A 14,448-nucleotide genomic window follows, 5' to 3' on the forward strand; every position below is an offset into this window, starting at 1 on the left:
AGAGACGTTACAGTTCTCACCGACCGAGACGTAGAAAACTTCTTCTTTCATCCAGAGGACACTTCAGGGTACGGTTTCGAGAAGTTCATTGGTCACAACGACCTTGGAGAGCACCTGTAGGTCATGCAAGGACGACAGCCTGTTCGTGGAACTCGTCGTTCACACGAGCAGAGATAGAGGATGGCTTTTCTATCTTCTCCCCGAATGGCCTTGAATCGTCAGCCTCACTAGTCTCGATTAGTGTTTCGGCCCTGAAAAACATTACCGATTCGAGAAACGAAGGTGAGGACCCTTCGATCGCACGCGCGCGCGGTGCTCGCGACGATCTGAAGTCGACCGTCGGCGACGGAGCTTAATTCCCATGCGGCTGGAAGAGAGGGGGAATCAGTCGTCAAACAACGAGAAAAACGTGGGAGTAGACTGCGAAGACGGCCGGGACTGCGTGACGTAACACGTTGCGCGCGCGTTATGAAAGGAGGCTTCGACGCCAAATTCGTTTCTTTGCCAAGCAATTTGTCGTGCCCGATATGCCGCGTTTGCATGAGAGATCCCGTGCAAACGGCCTGCCGTCATCGTTTCTGCACCGTGTGTGTGCAGCCTCTACGGAAAGCCGAATGAGGGCCTGACGTGCCCTGTCTGCAGAACAGCGCTAACGTCCGATCAAGTCTTTCCAGACACTGCAGTCAAACGAGAAATCTTCGATCTCCAAGTGATGTGCGATACGGTTAGGGAAGGATGCACGTGGAAAGGCGAGTTGCGCGCGCTGAAGGATCACATTGCAGAATGCCAATGTGCGACCGTGCCTTGTTCGTCTTGCGGAGCTCACGTCATGCGTCGATATATGAGCAATCACTTGAAGATGGCGTGCTCCGAAAGAGAATCGTCTTGCTACCGTTGCCAGAAATCTTTTCGGTTTCTTGACTTGGAGAAGCATCTAAGTAAGTGTCCTCAGTTTCCATTGCGCTGTCCTCAGGGCTGCGGAAAATTTGTCGCTCGCAGTAAGATGAGTAGGCACGTGGCTGCCAAAGGACCGTGCCCCAACACGCCTCTTCCATGTCCGTTTTTCAATGCCGGCTGCAAGTTTATTGGAAAACGAAAGGACATTGCTCAGTATCAGGAAGACGAATTGGAGAATCACCTTACCCTATGTCACGTGAAAATGAAAAAAAGCGAGAAGAAGATTACATATTTGGAAGATAGAATTGAAAACTTGGAAGACGAGAATGGATGCTTGAAGGACGAGATCACAGATTTGAAGGTTAGAGTTTTTTGTAGGAAAGAAGGATCGAATTCTGTTTACCTGTGGAAAGTGACTGATTGGGCTGAACACTTCGATTCATCAAAAGAAGTCAATGGATATTCAATTAAAAGTGATCCTTTTTATATCGCCATGCCAGGACACAGAGTGCAGCTAAAGCTAGTTCCTAATGACAGGATGTCTGGTAACTTGGCGATATACCTCGCAATGCGCATGGGTGACTACGATGATTTCATTGGGTGGCCATTCAAATGGAGTTACTCATTCACCCTATACGATCAGCAGAAAAACGGAAAGCATAAGACTGCAAAAATAGATGCTGATAAGGCAGTAGAGCGTCTACAACGAGGCTGTACGTGCGGATATAGTTTTGGTAAGTTCGTTAGCCACAAACAGTTTGAGGAGCAAGTGTTTGTTAAAAATGATTGCCTGTTTGTCAAACTCGTCGTTTATAGGTACTGAGTTGTTTGTCGAGAAGTTTGGTTTGTTAATTAATTGACATCTCTGTTTGTTGTGTGACTTTCGTTCCTGAAACACTGCCATCACAATAACTCCTCGCGATATTTACCCATGTCAATATAGATATGGATATAAATGCCTCTGTTTAAGCATGGTGTCGTCGAAGCTCGAGCATGCAAAACATCTAGAAATAGTTTGCTTCTTGGCAAAGCCTACTATTTGCTTGAGTGTCTGTACATGTATATGCTCGATCAATAAGACCATCTTCGTTGGTGCAAAAACAACCAGGATCACGTTTTTTCCGTAACTAGTCATTGCGCATGCGATGCGGTAAACATAATGGCTGGAGGCTTCGACGCTAAGTTTGTCTTTTTGCCAGGCCGTTTGACGTGTCCGGTTTGTTTTGTTGGCATGAAAGATCCTTTGCTAACAGTCTGTGGTCACCGTTTCTGCGATGCCTGTGTGAAGCCACTTCGAAAAGAAAACGGTGCCTTCACGTGCCCTGTTTGCCGAGAAGCGCTGGGACCAATCAGTGTCTTTCCTGACAATGCTGTCAAGCGCGAAGTGCTTGGTCTCAAAGTGAAATGTGATCTGGTTGAGGAAGGATGCAAGTGGCGAGGAGAGCTGAGGGAGCTTGGCAATCATTTTGTCAAATGTGAATTCGTCACCGCGTTCCTTGTTCGCTATCTTGCGGTGCTGAAATCCTGCGTCAAGATATGAGCAAGCACGTCAAAAAATTGTGCTGTAAGAGAAACGTTTCTTGCCAGTATTGCAACGAAAAGTTTCAGTTTCAATTTATGAGGAAACATGTGACGGACGTACGGGCATTTGCATTCTTCATTCTTTTCCCTGCGTAAAAACAACACGGTAAGAACGAGCCGCCCTTTCGCGACTTTCGTTGAATTGTTTTCTGTTCTGATCGAGAGAAATTTTCTTTTCAGGCAACTAACCGTCATGCGAAGGCACCTAAAAGACAAAATGGCCGAATCTGCATCGCCTGAGCTTCGATCCGATCACGAAAGTGCGTTGATTGGGGATAAAATGCATCTCTTCGGTGGAAGAACGGGAAGGTATTATTTCCCCCGCAAAGAAATCTGGACTTGCAGTGTAAGAGAAGAGAAGCAGTGGATTCTGCGTCTCGCCGATGGAAAAACTATTCCCCCTCCTTGCACGGGAGCACGATGCGCTATCATTAGTGAAATCATCTATTCGTACGGGGGATTGCAGGAAGACGGGTGTCTTCTAGGAGAGGTTTTTGGTTTGGACCCAAAGGTAATGAAATGGATCCAAGTAGCTATGCTCACAAAAGGAAAAAAACCATGGAAGCGCTACGACTGCTGTGTGTGGGCTATTGGAGGAAGAATGCTCATGTTTGGGGGACGGAGCGGACGCATCCCTCAAGATCGCCTCCAATTAGGAGCACAATGTAATGGTCTAGTGAATAATGAGATTTATGAACTTGTATTTGAGGAGGGAAGAGAAAAAGGTAAATTGCATGACAGGAATTTTGGAAAAAATGACTAATATTGCAATATAATTAGGATATTGGTTGGATGTGGAATTAAGCGGAAAAAGACCTCAACCACGTGAAAGTGCCGCTATGGAAACGATTGATCAACATCGAGGATTACTTCATGGAGGAGGTGAAAGCTTGGTAAAATCATTCGATGATGCATATGTAATTGATTTGAGACAAAAGGTAATTCATTAATATTAATGTAAAATATTTTTAAATAATATTTATTTAGAAATGGATTTGCATCGATTTCCTTCCCAAACCGTCCGGACGAGAAGATCACCGAATCTGTCGATTAGCGAACAAAGAATTAGAAAATAAGAATTTTTTTGTAATGATAGGCGGTTGGAGGACAGAACTTTCAGAAAGCGGATACATAATTGATATTGACGAGCGAAAATCATACAAGGTACATTCATGATTCGATTAATAGAAATAACAAACTGGATTAAAGATTACTTTGTCCCCGGACGTGGCACCGGTTTGGGACCATACAGTTCACTGTGTAGCCAATGAAGACGGCTCTGCCCGTCTCATTCTTTCTGGCGGCTATTCCGGAAAAGAATACAAGCAAATGACGACAACCTTAACTCTTGGTAATTAGAATGAATTTTTGTCACGAAGATGATTTCGAAAACTGTTTAGGTCTTTCAAACGAAGCATATGAGAATATCGTACTTTTTTCTCATGTTGGATTTACATCAATTCTCTCTTCAGATGCTACAAGCGTTTGGGATGCTGAGCAGCAATTGAAAAGAGAGCGGTAATGGTATGTTTTAACAAAAATATCAAAGTAATCGGTCGTATTTTTAGGAACGAATACAAAACTCTGTTACCTGAAATGTATATTCCAGGACAAGTAGAACGCCAGAGGTGCATCTGTTTACAAAAGCTTTTCCTGACGTAAAGTTGTTGTTATTGATAATGGCAGTGCTCGTTTACAAGGTGAGGAGAAAATTTTTGATGCAGAAAAGTAAGAAAGCTTCTTCTCTGTATCTAAAACGGTATATGTAAACTTTTAAGATGGGAGAAAGAAACTCGGCGCCCGACGCATGAAGCTGGAATCCAATCTCTCGAGACGACAATGTAATAAAAGTTTTAGCCCTACTCCAATGTGATGATCGCAATTAAATAGAGACAAATTAAGGACTCAGCTCTATGCTGAACGTAAGAATTTTCAGTCTGAGCGCCAAGAGTTGGAGTCTCAAACGTCAGCCCTAATCTAACTTGATTTGATGCTATATAAGACGTCAAAATGTCTGACTTTAGAAAGAAAAATCGAGAGATGCTCCATGCTGAACGACAATCGTTTCAATCTCGAAATCAGGCTTTGGAAGCAAGATGCAAAGTGCTTGAATCTCAACGCCAGACTTTGCAAGAGTCATTCCAGGGTTTGCAGCGCAATCTTGACCAAATTGAACAAATTCTAAGCATTAGCCCTCTACAAATTGAGATCACTCATTACAAGCTTGGAACCGGGGCCTTTTCAGGTTAAAATAATAATAAGCGAATCTTCTATATAAAAATAAGTGTATTTTAAGACGTTCTTGTTGGCTATTGGCACGGCATTCGCGTGGCCGTAAAGAAATTCCACAATGCTATCGTGACCGAGAAAAAGATCGCTTTTTATCAAAGCAAAGTTCTCGCGACTAGTCGACTCCATCATCCCAACATAGTGAGATTGTGCGGTGCCATAATAAGAACGGGTCTTCCTTTTCAGATAGTCTCTGAATTTCTCGAAGGATCGGTCAGCGAAGTGATGCATGCAGCTCACTCGTCCGGCTCCTATCTTTCTAATTACGAGCAGCTTTCAATTGCAATCGACGTGACGTCAGCTATTACTTATCTTCACGAGCTTCATCCTTGTCCCTGCGTTCATGGCAATATTCGTCTGACGAACGTGTTGGCGACCAGAGATATGACAGTTAAAGTCGCTTATTTTGGATCATCTCACCTGTTGGGCACCTCTCTGTTTTCCGGCTCTACGAGTTTTGCGTACGTTGCCCCGGAGAGCCTACAACGTTTTTCAGAACGCAGTTTGTTGTCTGGAGACGTCTACAGTCTAGGAGTTTGGCTGATTCAAGTATTCACTGGTGCGGTACAGATCTCGGCGAAGTTAAGCGTTCTGCTTAGCTGTTTGATAAACCGGTTTCGGTTGTACACAATCTGCTCGAGAATGATCGGCCTGGAAGGCATTCGTCCTACGACTCGTGAATGCCTTGCCATTCTAATAGAAGAGCTTGAGACCTGCATGAAAGGCAGGTCTTCCCCTAACAGGAGATTGGTTAAAAGGGAGTTTGAAGGAGAAGGACGCAATCAACGTCACAAGATTGTTTTGTTTGACTGCCGCAACTTGGTGCCAGTGGCATGCGAGGTGTGACATTAATCGCCTTTTATCTTATCAATGTTCCATTGTTATTTTGTAGAATGCAGCTACTGGTCTCTTATTTAGGATTGGTGCGTTAAGTGTTTCACTCAGTACAATTACTCCTATTGTTAGCGCAGAATTAACTCCAAAGGGAATGAAAATGACTGTAGCGAAAAAGAAATGCTTTCTGTCATTTCCTCCTGGTGCGGTTGACGGCCAAGTTGTCGTCTCTTCCTGTCTTCTCTCTGACAAGGGGAACTTTAAAAGCGAAACCGGTGTGGCGCTCACGGATGTCGTCCAGCTTCTACCGCACGGCACAAAGCTCCGAAAGGAAGCTACTGTTAAATTAAAGCACAACTTCGCTTTCAGAAAAGGACACGACCTTAAAGTTACGTTGCTCTATCAAAGCGGAACTGAGCTGAAAAAAGTATTTCGACCACTGTGCGTGTTCACCGCTCTGAATCAAGTTGTTTCCTTCCGATTTGGATACGCTACTCTCGTCGCCGACCAGATAATCGTTAGGACAACCAGTTTCTGCTGGTTTTGCGGAGAAAACAACGGCTGTTGTATTAATTTATCGGAATTGGTGTTTGCACCTACAGATTTGAGCCCGTCTCAATTTCGGCAAGGCTTCGTGGCCAAGTTGTGCATTTGTGAAGCGAGCGAGGAGAAGGAAGATAAAGTTACAAGAGAGGAGTGCGAAAGAACGCCTCCTCACGCATTTGAACTGGTAGAGAAACGAAAGTTCAGCCTTTGCGAGTGCAGAATTTCTAAAGACAAAGTTGACTCGGTGTTGCCTATTGTAGCAACAATTAATGACTCCCGGTCAGTGGCTTCATGGATTATTAACGGGTGCTACAAAGTGGACTTTCGTAAACTGCGAGCAATATTCATAGGCCATTGTTTTCACGAACCCTACTACTTTGAATTTAGCCTCTCTGATAGAAGTCTCGACGTTGGCGATAGAGTAACTGTACGGTTTACTCTTCAGTGGGAGGAACCTATTGAACTTCTAGCGACTTTCAAGGCTAATGACGTAGGTGATTTGCTATTTGAACCAATGTTTAAAATTATTTGCAGGTCTTCAATCCACGAGAAACCCCTGGTCCTGCAACTGAGAGTAATTTGCATCGCATGGTGACCGAAGATGAGCTAGACAAGGTGGCTTCTTTTTTTCCTGACAATTGGAAGGACTTGGCTCGTGAATTAAAGATATCTGTGAAAAATATTGAAACGAGGTATAGAAACGAACCACAAGAATATCCACACGCCATGCTAAGATTATGGAAACGTCAGAACGGATTCGATGCGACGGTGAAACACCTTTGCACAGCTCTCTTAGACGTAGGTCACCGATTAGCGGCAGAATCGGTTTTCCCTCAAGCCTCCAAACGACTTCTGCGTAAAAATGCCTCTTCTCTGGATTCTAGGGGCACTTTTGAAATCCAAGAAATTTAAATAATGTCATCCTCTATAGTTTGTATAGTTTCAAAGATCATTACCATGACTGTGGCTACTAAAATAAGTAAGTATTTAAAGGCAGAGAAAATATACTCCAAGAAATAAAAGAAATTCTCACCCAAAGCAGGTGAATAAATACCTAAACCAAATAATTTGTTGAATGGCTGAATTAAATCTTTGCAGGATTCTGCTTCTGCACCGTGATGGGCAAGAATTAATGCAGAATGTTGTTGACAAGGCTGAACCTCTCTTGCAAACATCTATTGTCTGTCTTTTGTCATTTATCTTGTCCAAACATCTATGTCTGTCTTTTGTCGACTATATCTCGTCCGGTGGTATGTACGTGTCAAGACCAACGCGATTCCACCTTGTGCCATGTCAAGCTAAAAAAACCACCACAGTCGATCAAGCGCGCACTACACGTACTTTGATGTGCGAGAACCATAAGGGTGTGCCAATAGGACGCGCACGCCCACGGGTTTTTCTTCTACGCTGCAGCGACGTCGAAATAGCTTAAGCAAATAGAAACCTGTGATTTTTTATTCCTATGTTGAGATTGCTCCACCCAAGGCCGCCAGTGATTCTGATTTGACATCATGAAAACTCGTTAATTAAAACGGAGATCGATTCTCACCTTACGTCTTTCTTTTCCTCCGATTATATTGTACGTCAATCTGACTGCAGGAGATTGTGAGTTTTCGATCTGACGTCATGGATTGGACAAACCTGTAAATAACGAAGACATTTCATTAATAATTTATTGATTAATAGATAACGTATGGCTTACCGTGATATCGTACATAATCGTGTCTAGTTCGAAAAAAATTCAAGCAGATATTAGCATCGTAGATGTATTTTCTACTTTTGAAAGATGTTCACAGACTGTACAAGGCTTTGTCTGAGCTATGGCTTATAGGTTTGCGCTTACAGCTAAGTGCTTGTAGCCTGTGTCGTGCAGAAGCAGGTATATCCAAACGATGACAATCGATTCTCCTTCGGGTTAGCACTCCACAACGCTCCTCGTAAACGTTGGAACAACGAAGAAGACCCTCGACTCGAGAGACTTGTTTGTCACGTGCAAGACTTGGTTCGACCTCTACCACGCATGCGTATCTACAAGTCGCTTTCTGGTCGATCTTTCACGGCACCGTTAGTGTTTTTGCATGGCTGTAAACACGTCAGTCTCTCCATCAGGGTTTTTTTCGCTGCTTGTTATTTCGAGCGTTCTCGAGCGTTCTCGCTCTCGTAAAGTCAGTCTTGATCATTTGTCTGACAGCCGGTAGCAGCTCTTTGTTCAGGATAAAAATTGCACGAAGAGCAGCTAATTCACTTTCAGGCAGGAATCTCCAGCAGCTGTCCGTGTAAGATTCTACAGTACAGCATCACGAAAAAAATAAATTTTTTCGTGAGTCGATTCTTTATTCCGTTTTGGGTTTTAATCTGTCGTTAGCTCATCTTCGGTAGACACGTGACTGTTCGAGTAAGCTTCGACTTGCATTTTGAGTTAAAGCAACACAAAAGTGTCGATTTGGTCAAATTGAAAATCAATTGGCAGATTTGTGCATAGACGGGGAGAAGAGATTTTCGTGCATGCTCTGTGATTAGAGAAAACATAGGTATGCCGTTTTGATACGGACAGACGCGTGTTCTCCAAACAGATACTCGATCATATCAGATAATCCGTTTCAGATCAATCATCATGGAAGCCGTGCTGAAAAACTTCAAGGATTTGACAAGGGCTATATATATGAAGACCGTGACCTGCGTCCTCCGGCGAACCTCAACTTGATTCTTGACGGTCTCAATGAAACGGTTAGCAGCGTCGCTTTGAAGATTTGCCAAGATGCGGCAACGAGTGAGAAGAACAACTTTAAATCAAATTTTTCATGGCAAAACAGTAGGACGATTTTTATGCAATTTTTAAGGTGACTAACAGCTTTCTTGGGACAGAGGCACGATTTGCGTGTGTGACTAGTCTAGTTTGCGCATGCTCTGCGATAACACGTTTCCCAAACAGATCCGCCTTCTATTGTTCTAGATGGAAGCCATCCTAAAAAACGTTACGGAGTTCATAGCTGACGTATTATACCTGCGCCCTGCAGCGAACCTCAAATCGATTCTTGACGATCTGAAGCCTTTGGTTAGCAGCATTGGCTCGAAGATTTGCGAAGATGCTGCCGCGAGTGAGAAAAACAGCTTTTTTGCGTCTATCACAACGGTCAATAAGCGATTGAAAGCAATCAAATCTAAATTGAAGCGTCAGCAGTTGATCGAAATGTCGTCGATCGAGTCTTTGCAAAAGAATCTGAAAGATCTTCAAAACGTTGCTTATCGATACAATTTATTAACGGAAAAGGGCATCAGAGCCACTTCGCTTATAAAAAACCTCGACGCTTGCAGGTTTTGGACGAAATCATTTAGAGAAGTTATTTTTTTCGAAATTAGCGCGCGAGATACGCAGCGTAAATCGTTCTGTTCAGGATGTCGAGGTCGATTGGGACGAGTGGATTTCCGCCTATAAGTCTGAATTTGGCGCAGAAGCGTTCAATGCGGACGAGGAAAGCATATTAAAAGAATGTATTGGTACGACGCTATTTGATGGACGAGTGCATATTTATATTAATATTCATAGGACATGCCTGTGGACGGTTTGTGTCTGCAGGAAGGATAGACGAAGCATGCAGAGCGTTCGGTTTTCCGTTTCAACAATTGAAAAGCTGTCAAGAGATGGAGTGCTTGTGCATGAAATTTCAAGCTCCCTTATTTTGTGAAAATAGAGGCGCCGAATACGCTTCGACGTGCAATGCTTGTGGCCACGACGAGAAAAGACATTTTAAAGTCGAAAAGTGCGGTAGTAATTTTTTCAATGCTTGTTGTTAACTTTCTGCCTGTAGTGTACGTGAGCAGCGTTCTCGTTCGGGTACGGGAAGTGTCGCGATGAAAGCGCATCTGATCGAGAAAAAGAGAGCATTTACAAGTACCCGCCTCCAGGTTAGGCACGTATACGTCTCACAAGTACTTCAGTTAGGAAGGAGATGCATGCGCAACCTTTACTTTATATAAAAGTAGAAACTGTACAAGGGCGTTGCAGGGTGCCTATTTAGAAATCAGTGCACCTCTAAAGTATATCTGAAGGGCTGTTTCTTTTTTTAACTCTCGATCGCTACCGTTCGTAGTGCTGAACATTCGCCCTCAAACAGGGTTATTTTTTGTAGAGAGTCATTCTGAGTAATGACACAAAAGCAGTTATAACTAATTTGAAAGACGTTGCGGACATAAACGAGATTAATCAAGACGGCGAGACGGCTTTGCACACTGCTGCTGGATACTGCAACAATCCGGAAATTATTTTTTCGTTACTTAATGAAGGTGCTTCCTGGAACGCCATGGACAAGGTATTCACAGCTGGCTATGTAGACTTCGAAAGAGTAGGATTTTTTATAACGGTTTTACAGAATGGATGCGCTCCTGTTCACTTGGCCGCTAGACGAGGCCAGCTCTCTGCTGTGAAGGCTCTGGTCGAGTGGGACAAAGCGAACGCTGACCTACCGTCTGGTGAAAAAAGTGAGGGAAAGCGTCCTTTGCACTTTGCCTGCGAGGAGGATAGACTTGAAGTCATTGACTACCTCTCAAATAAGGCGAAAGGTAGCGTTTGTATACCTTCTCATGTATGTAGTTGCAGCTTTTCAAATGCGTTTAGCCGATATTAACAGTACAAATAAAGAAGGCGAAAATTGCTTATTTACCGGCGCCTTGTACGACAATTCAAAATCTGTCGAAAAAGCAATTAAAATGGGTGCCGATCCAACAATGCGTAATGAAGAAGACGAAGCTCCTATGGACGTAGGATTTATTGGCATGCAAAAAAAATTGAATATTATTCTGTTCATTAGGTTTCTGCGAGGCATGCGTCTAATGACACAATACTCGTAATCGCTCGTCAAAATTCCGACACCGTGACAGCAGAAGACGATGAAGGAAACGAACCTTTGAGTCGTTGCAGTGACGGCACTTCTGTTGAGCTTCTCGCCAAATTCGGTGCCGCTGTCGATCATCAAAACCGCGAGGGTAAAACCGCACTGCACGTCTCTTCCGCGGATCCATCTCTTGCTGAAGTAACCAAAGAGCTTCTTGATCGAGGCGCCAATCCGAACCTTAAAGATCAGGATGGCTGCGGGCCTCTTCACGTTGCTGCGCGCATGAAAAACGAACAAGCAATTGATCTTCTTTGCGCAAGGAACGCCGAAGTCAGCGCCGCAGATAAAGAAGGAAACACTGCCCTGCATGTTGCTCTTGACAAACGGTATAGAAAAATAGCTGAAAAACTAGTGTCTATCGGTGCCAATGCGACGGGATCAAACAGAGATGGGTTGGTAAGGTGGCACTGAGAACTACTGTATCCTTTTTTGCGTTATAGATTTTTTTTCTTTCAGACTCCATTGCATCTTTCCTGCAAGAACGGATATAGCCGCTTGACAAAAAATTTGATTGACAGCGGTGCAAAAACAGAAATTAACCAAAAAGACCGCGAAGGAAAAACCCCATTGCACTTTGCTGTCTTGTCGGCTACCATATCACTTGCAAGAGATTTGCTAGATTTTGGTACTTATTTTTGATTTAGAACTTATTGTACTGCTAGACCTATACTATGTTCTGCGCAGGTGCAAATATGTACGCACGAGACGGTAACGGCGACACGCCTCTAGGGCTGTCTTTTCGGAATAAAAACCCTTTGAAGAAGTTAACCCCAGAAGAAATTGAAGTTCTTGAATTTACGGAAATGTCAAAGGATGATTTAATGACTCCTCCAGGCAATTTATTTTTTTCGATGTTTATACAATTACCCTAATGGTCTTGTTTTGCTATTACAGGTCCAACATGTCCGCAAAAATGTTTTGCAGATGGTCCCGGACTCGCTGGTCGTCACGTCCGCTGTCGCTACACTTTTACTGTATTTGCATGCGACAAGAAGGGCCGGCAAAGATCGGTAGGAGGAGACACCGTGACCGTGAGAATCAAGGCTAGATCCTTGGTACCAAATCTTTCATACCTTTCCTAGATTATACCTGCTTTTATCTAGACCAGAGACAAAGAGACAAGCAGCAGTTTTGTCGTGGACGACGCGGGCAATGGAACCTACCCTGTTGTCTACGAGATCTCGTCTGATGGTCGTTACGAGTTGCACATCATGATTGACGACGAACCAATAATGGGATCGCCCTACGTTGTTAATCTACTAGAAACGGCAGCACCGCTGCCGCCTGCTATTGAGTTAGTTCTCAGTCACTAATCAAACAATTACAGTAGTTGAAAAATTAGAACTGTCTTCTATTCACCGAGCGAGTACAGTGATGAAGAAGTCAGTTTTGCGTTAAGTGAAGGAATTGGTGAAGTGGATTTGGCTATTGTCTGCGATACTACGTCTAGCATGAGTGAGTTATAATAATGAATTAAGTCTCGTGAACAATTGGCTTTGTTGAATTAACAGGTCGTGAAATAGCAAAAGTGCGAGCTTTAATAAAAGAATTGATAAAAGCTATTAAAGACGAAAATCTGTGCACTGATTTGCGGATAGCCATTATTGCTTATTGCGATCATCCTCCACAGGTATCGAAAGTAGCTCTCTTTTGAGTATAAAGGCTCGACGTTTTATCAGGATTCAACCTATGTTGCCAAAGTCTTCCAGCAGTTAAGCAGCAATGAAGATGCCGTTAAATCGGCAATTGAAAGTCTCGAAGCAAAGGGCAAGCCTTACTAATTGAGTTTGTTGTAAACTTCAAGTGATACTGATCCGGCTCATTTAGGAGGCGGCGACTGTCCTGAGGCTGTTGCTGATGCTCTGTTCGAAGTGTCTCGTCTCAATTGGGACGAAGCTAAGCGACCGCACGCTGCTCGTCTCGCTGTCTTGATAGGAGATGCTCCACCGCATGGCATAGAAGGAGCGATTTATACCGATGCATTTCCTAAGGGTAGACGAACGTGGGTCCCAGCTAAGCACCACATGTGCAGGAAATTTTTTTCAGGCTGCCCAGATGGTCATGACTGGTCTGTTTTGTCTGAAACGTGTCGCTCAAAGAACATCGCTGTCTTCACGGTAGCCTGTCGTACTAACGTGTTTACGCAGAGAGCATTTAGCGCCATCGCAGCATCGTCTGGTGGGCAGTGCACTAAAATTGAGGTGAAATAGGCATAGCATCGTTTTTCTAGTCTCTGCTAATAGAGACTCAGAAAATAGCTCTGTAGATCATGTAGCTGCTACTTGAGCTGTTAGCATAGAATAAATTTAAACCCTGTTGGTGCTTGGAGAGCACTGAGATTTTTAGTAATCATAATGTACTTTTTATTTGAATGAAAGCAATGAGCTCCGTTAAATATTCAACTGTAGGAGTTCTACTACACTAAAAATTAGACTCAAACAATGACTTGGTTTCTCTTTTCAGAAAAGTGATCACATAATAGACTTGATCAAATTGCACGTGCAGCTTCTTCTGGACAGACGTCTCGTGTACTGCAAGATCTCAGATACTATTATTCTACTGCCTCTATCCGGCACTACAGAGGAACGAAAAGAGAAAGTGACAAGCAATATGGCAAAGAAACGAACAGCGGTAAATTAAGTACGAAAACTGGTTCTGGTAGGAAAGCAATCTATATCTTTATTAGGTTCGTTCTTTGGAGACCTCCGAAGGAAAGGCTTTTCTCAAAACTCACGGCTTAACGGCAGAAGACGTAGAGAGTGCTATCAAAACTTTCAAGATATTGGATCGTTTAGCAGGAACTTTTCGGAATCGCACCTTCACTGACTGGCTAGGCAAGCAGCTCTACGCTCTGAAAAAAATCACAAATGAAGCGACCTAAATCATTCAGTGAAAGGACGCTGTTGAAAAATTCTTCTTGCGTACAAACCGGTTTCCTTTGTTCTTATCTGTGTATTTTCTTGTACATCGTAGACGCTGTAGTGTGTACTGACTGTATACCTCTACCACGGATTTTCGACGAGAGAAAAGTCACTTGGAATGGTAAAAGAGTAAGCGGAAAAGCGATGGACGCGGGATTGCTTACAGAAAAGTGGATGCGTCGTCGTCCGTGTTGCAAAGGCCGAGGCGTTACCCAAACAATCGCCCTTCTAGAGGATATACGAACCGAAGAGCACCTCGACTCTGACAGGTATCCTTCGTATAAAAATGTGTTTCAAGACCCTATATGGAAGCTTACCAGTCCTAACAAAACGAGAAAAAAGGGGCCGACGTTGATTAGAGCCACTTTCTGGTTTCTTCATGACGCTTGCATGACTGTCTTCTGAGTTCGAGCCGTGGTGCGTTGACTCGTCGGAGAACGACAAACGCCTTCGACGCTCGAGGCTCGACATGGCTCGAAGAGGCTCGA

General features: G+C 43.6%; 3 protein-coding genes and 1 pseudogene across 7 annotated transcripts; all 4 read left to right on the forward strand.

The window, feature by feature from the left end:
* The first annotated feature begins 468 nt into the window (after window positions 1–468).
* Window positions 469–1,720, forward strand: LOC136198151 (TNF receptor-associated factor 4-like; annotated as a pseudogene).
* Window positions 1,721–2,056: 336 nt separating this feature from the next.
* Window positions 2,057–2,437, forward strand: LOC136198152 (TNF receptor-associated factor 4-like). Its single transcript, XM_065988064.1, has one exon. It carries the CDS (start codon window positions 2,057–2,059, stop codon window positions 2,435–2,437), a length of 381 nt encoding a protein of 126 aa, XP_065844136.1.
* A 12-nt stretch (window positions 2,438–2,449) lies between these two features.
* On the forward strand, window positions 2,450–7,892 carry LOC136197840 (uncharacterized). Of its 2 annotated transcripts, none has more exons than XM_065987677.1 (15): window positions 2,450–2,584; window positions 2,659–3,203; window positions 3,259–3,416; window positions 3,466–3,642; window positions 3,688–3,829; window positions 3,879–3,996; window positions 4,047–4,106; window positions 4,165–4,206; window positions 4,257–4,319; window positions 4,369–4,443; window positions 4,503–4,723; window positions 4,775–5,607; window positions 5,660–6,637; window positions 6,682–7,189; window positions 7,246–7,892. In XM_065987677.1, exons 2-14 carry the CDS (start codon window positions 2,672–2,674, stop codon window positions 7,057–7,059), a joined length of 3,777 nt encoding a protein of 1,258 aa, XP_065843749.1. In that variant the 5' UTR covers window positions 2,450–2,584; window positions 2,659–2,671; the 3' UTR covers window positions 7,060–7,189; window positions 7,246–7,892. The 2 variants fall into 2 exon arrangements, with proteins under 2 accessions (XP_065843749.1, XP_065843750.1); XM_065987678.1 differs by having other exon boundaries at window positions 3,894–3,996.
* A 129-nt stretch (window positions 7,893–8,021) lies between these two features.
* LOC136197844 (uncharacterized) lies at window positions 8,022–14,044 on the forward strand. 4 transcript variants are annotated; one of them, XM_065987698.1, is made up of 23 exons: window positions 8,022–8,312; window positions 8,361–8,423; window positions 8,513–8,542; window positions 8,618–8,678; window positions 8,752–9,487; window positions 9,543–9,645; window positions 9,695–9,908; window positions 9,957–10,053; window positions 10,278–10,457; window positions 10,518–10,707; window positions 10,763–10,905; window positions 10,956–11,435; window positions 11,496–11,664; window positions 11,724–11,873; window positions 11,934–12,094; window positions 12,143–12,333; window positions 12,382–12,494; window positions 12,551–12,669; window positions 12,719–12,806; window positions 12,867–13,031; window positions 13,086–13,240; window positions 13,503–13,670; window positions 13,726–14,044. In XM_065987698.1, the coding sequence occupies exons 5-23, from the start codon at window positions 9,101–9,103 to the stop codon at window positions 13,918–13,920; spliced, it is 3,468 nt and encodes a 1,155-aa protein (XP_065843770.1). In that variant the 5' UTR covers window positions 8,022–8,312; window positions 8,361–8,423; window positions 8,513–8,542; window positions 8,618–8,678; window positions 8,752–9,100; the 3' UTR covers window positions 13,921–14,044. The 4 variants fall into 4 exon arrangements, with proteins under 4 accessions (XP_065843770.1, XP_065843769.1, XP_065843767.1 ...); XM_065987697.1 differs by having other exon boundaries at window positions 8,361–8,678; window positions 8,752–8,959; window positions 9,013–9,487; XM_065987695.1 differs by having other exon boundaries at window positions 8,361–8,467; window positions 8,513–8,678.
* The last annotated feature ends 404 nt before the right edge of the window (window positions 14,045–14,448 follow it).

The sequence above is a fragment of the Oscarella lobularis genome, chromosome 18, assembly GCF_947507565.1.
Source record: "Oscarella lobularis chromosome 18, ooOscLobu1.1, whole genome shotgun sequence".
In the NCBI taxonomy this organism is placed as follows: domain Eukaryota; kingdom Metazoa; phylum Porifera; class Homoscleromorpha; order Homosclerophorida; family Oscarellidae; genus Oscarella; species Oscarella lobularis.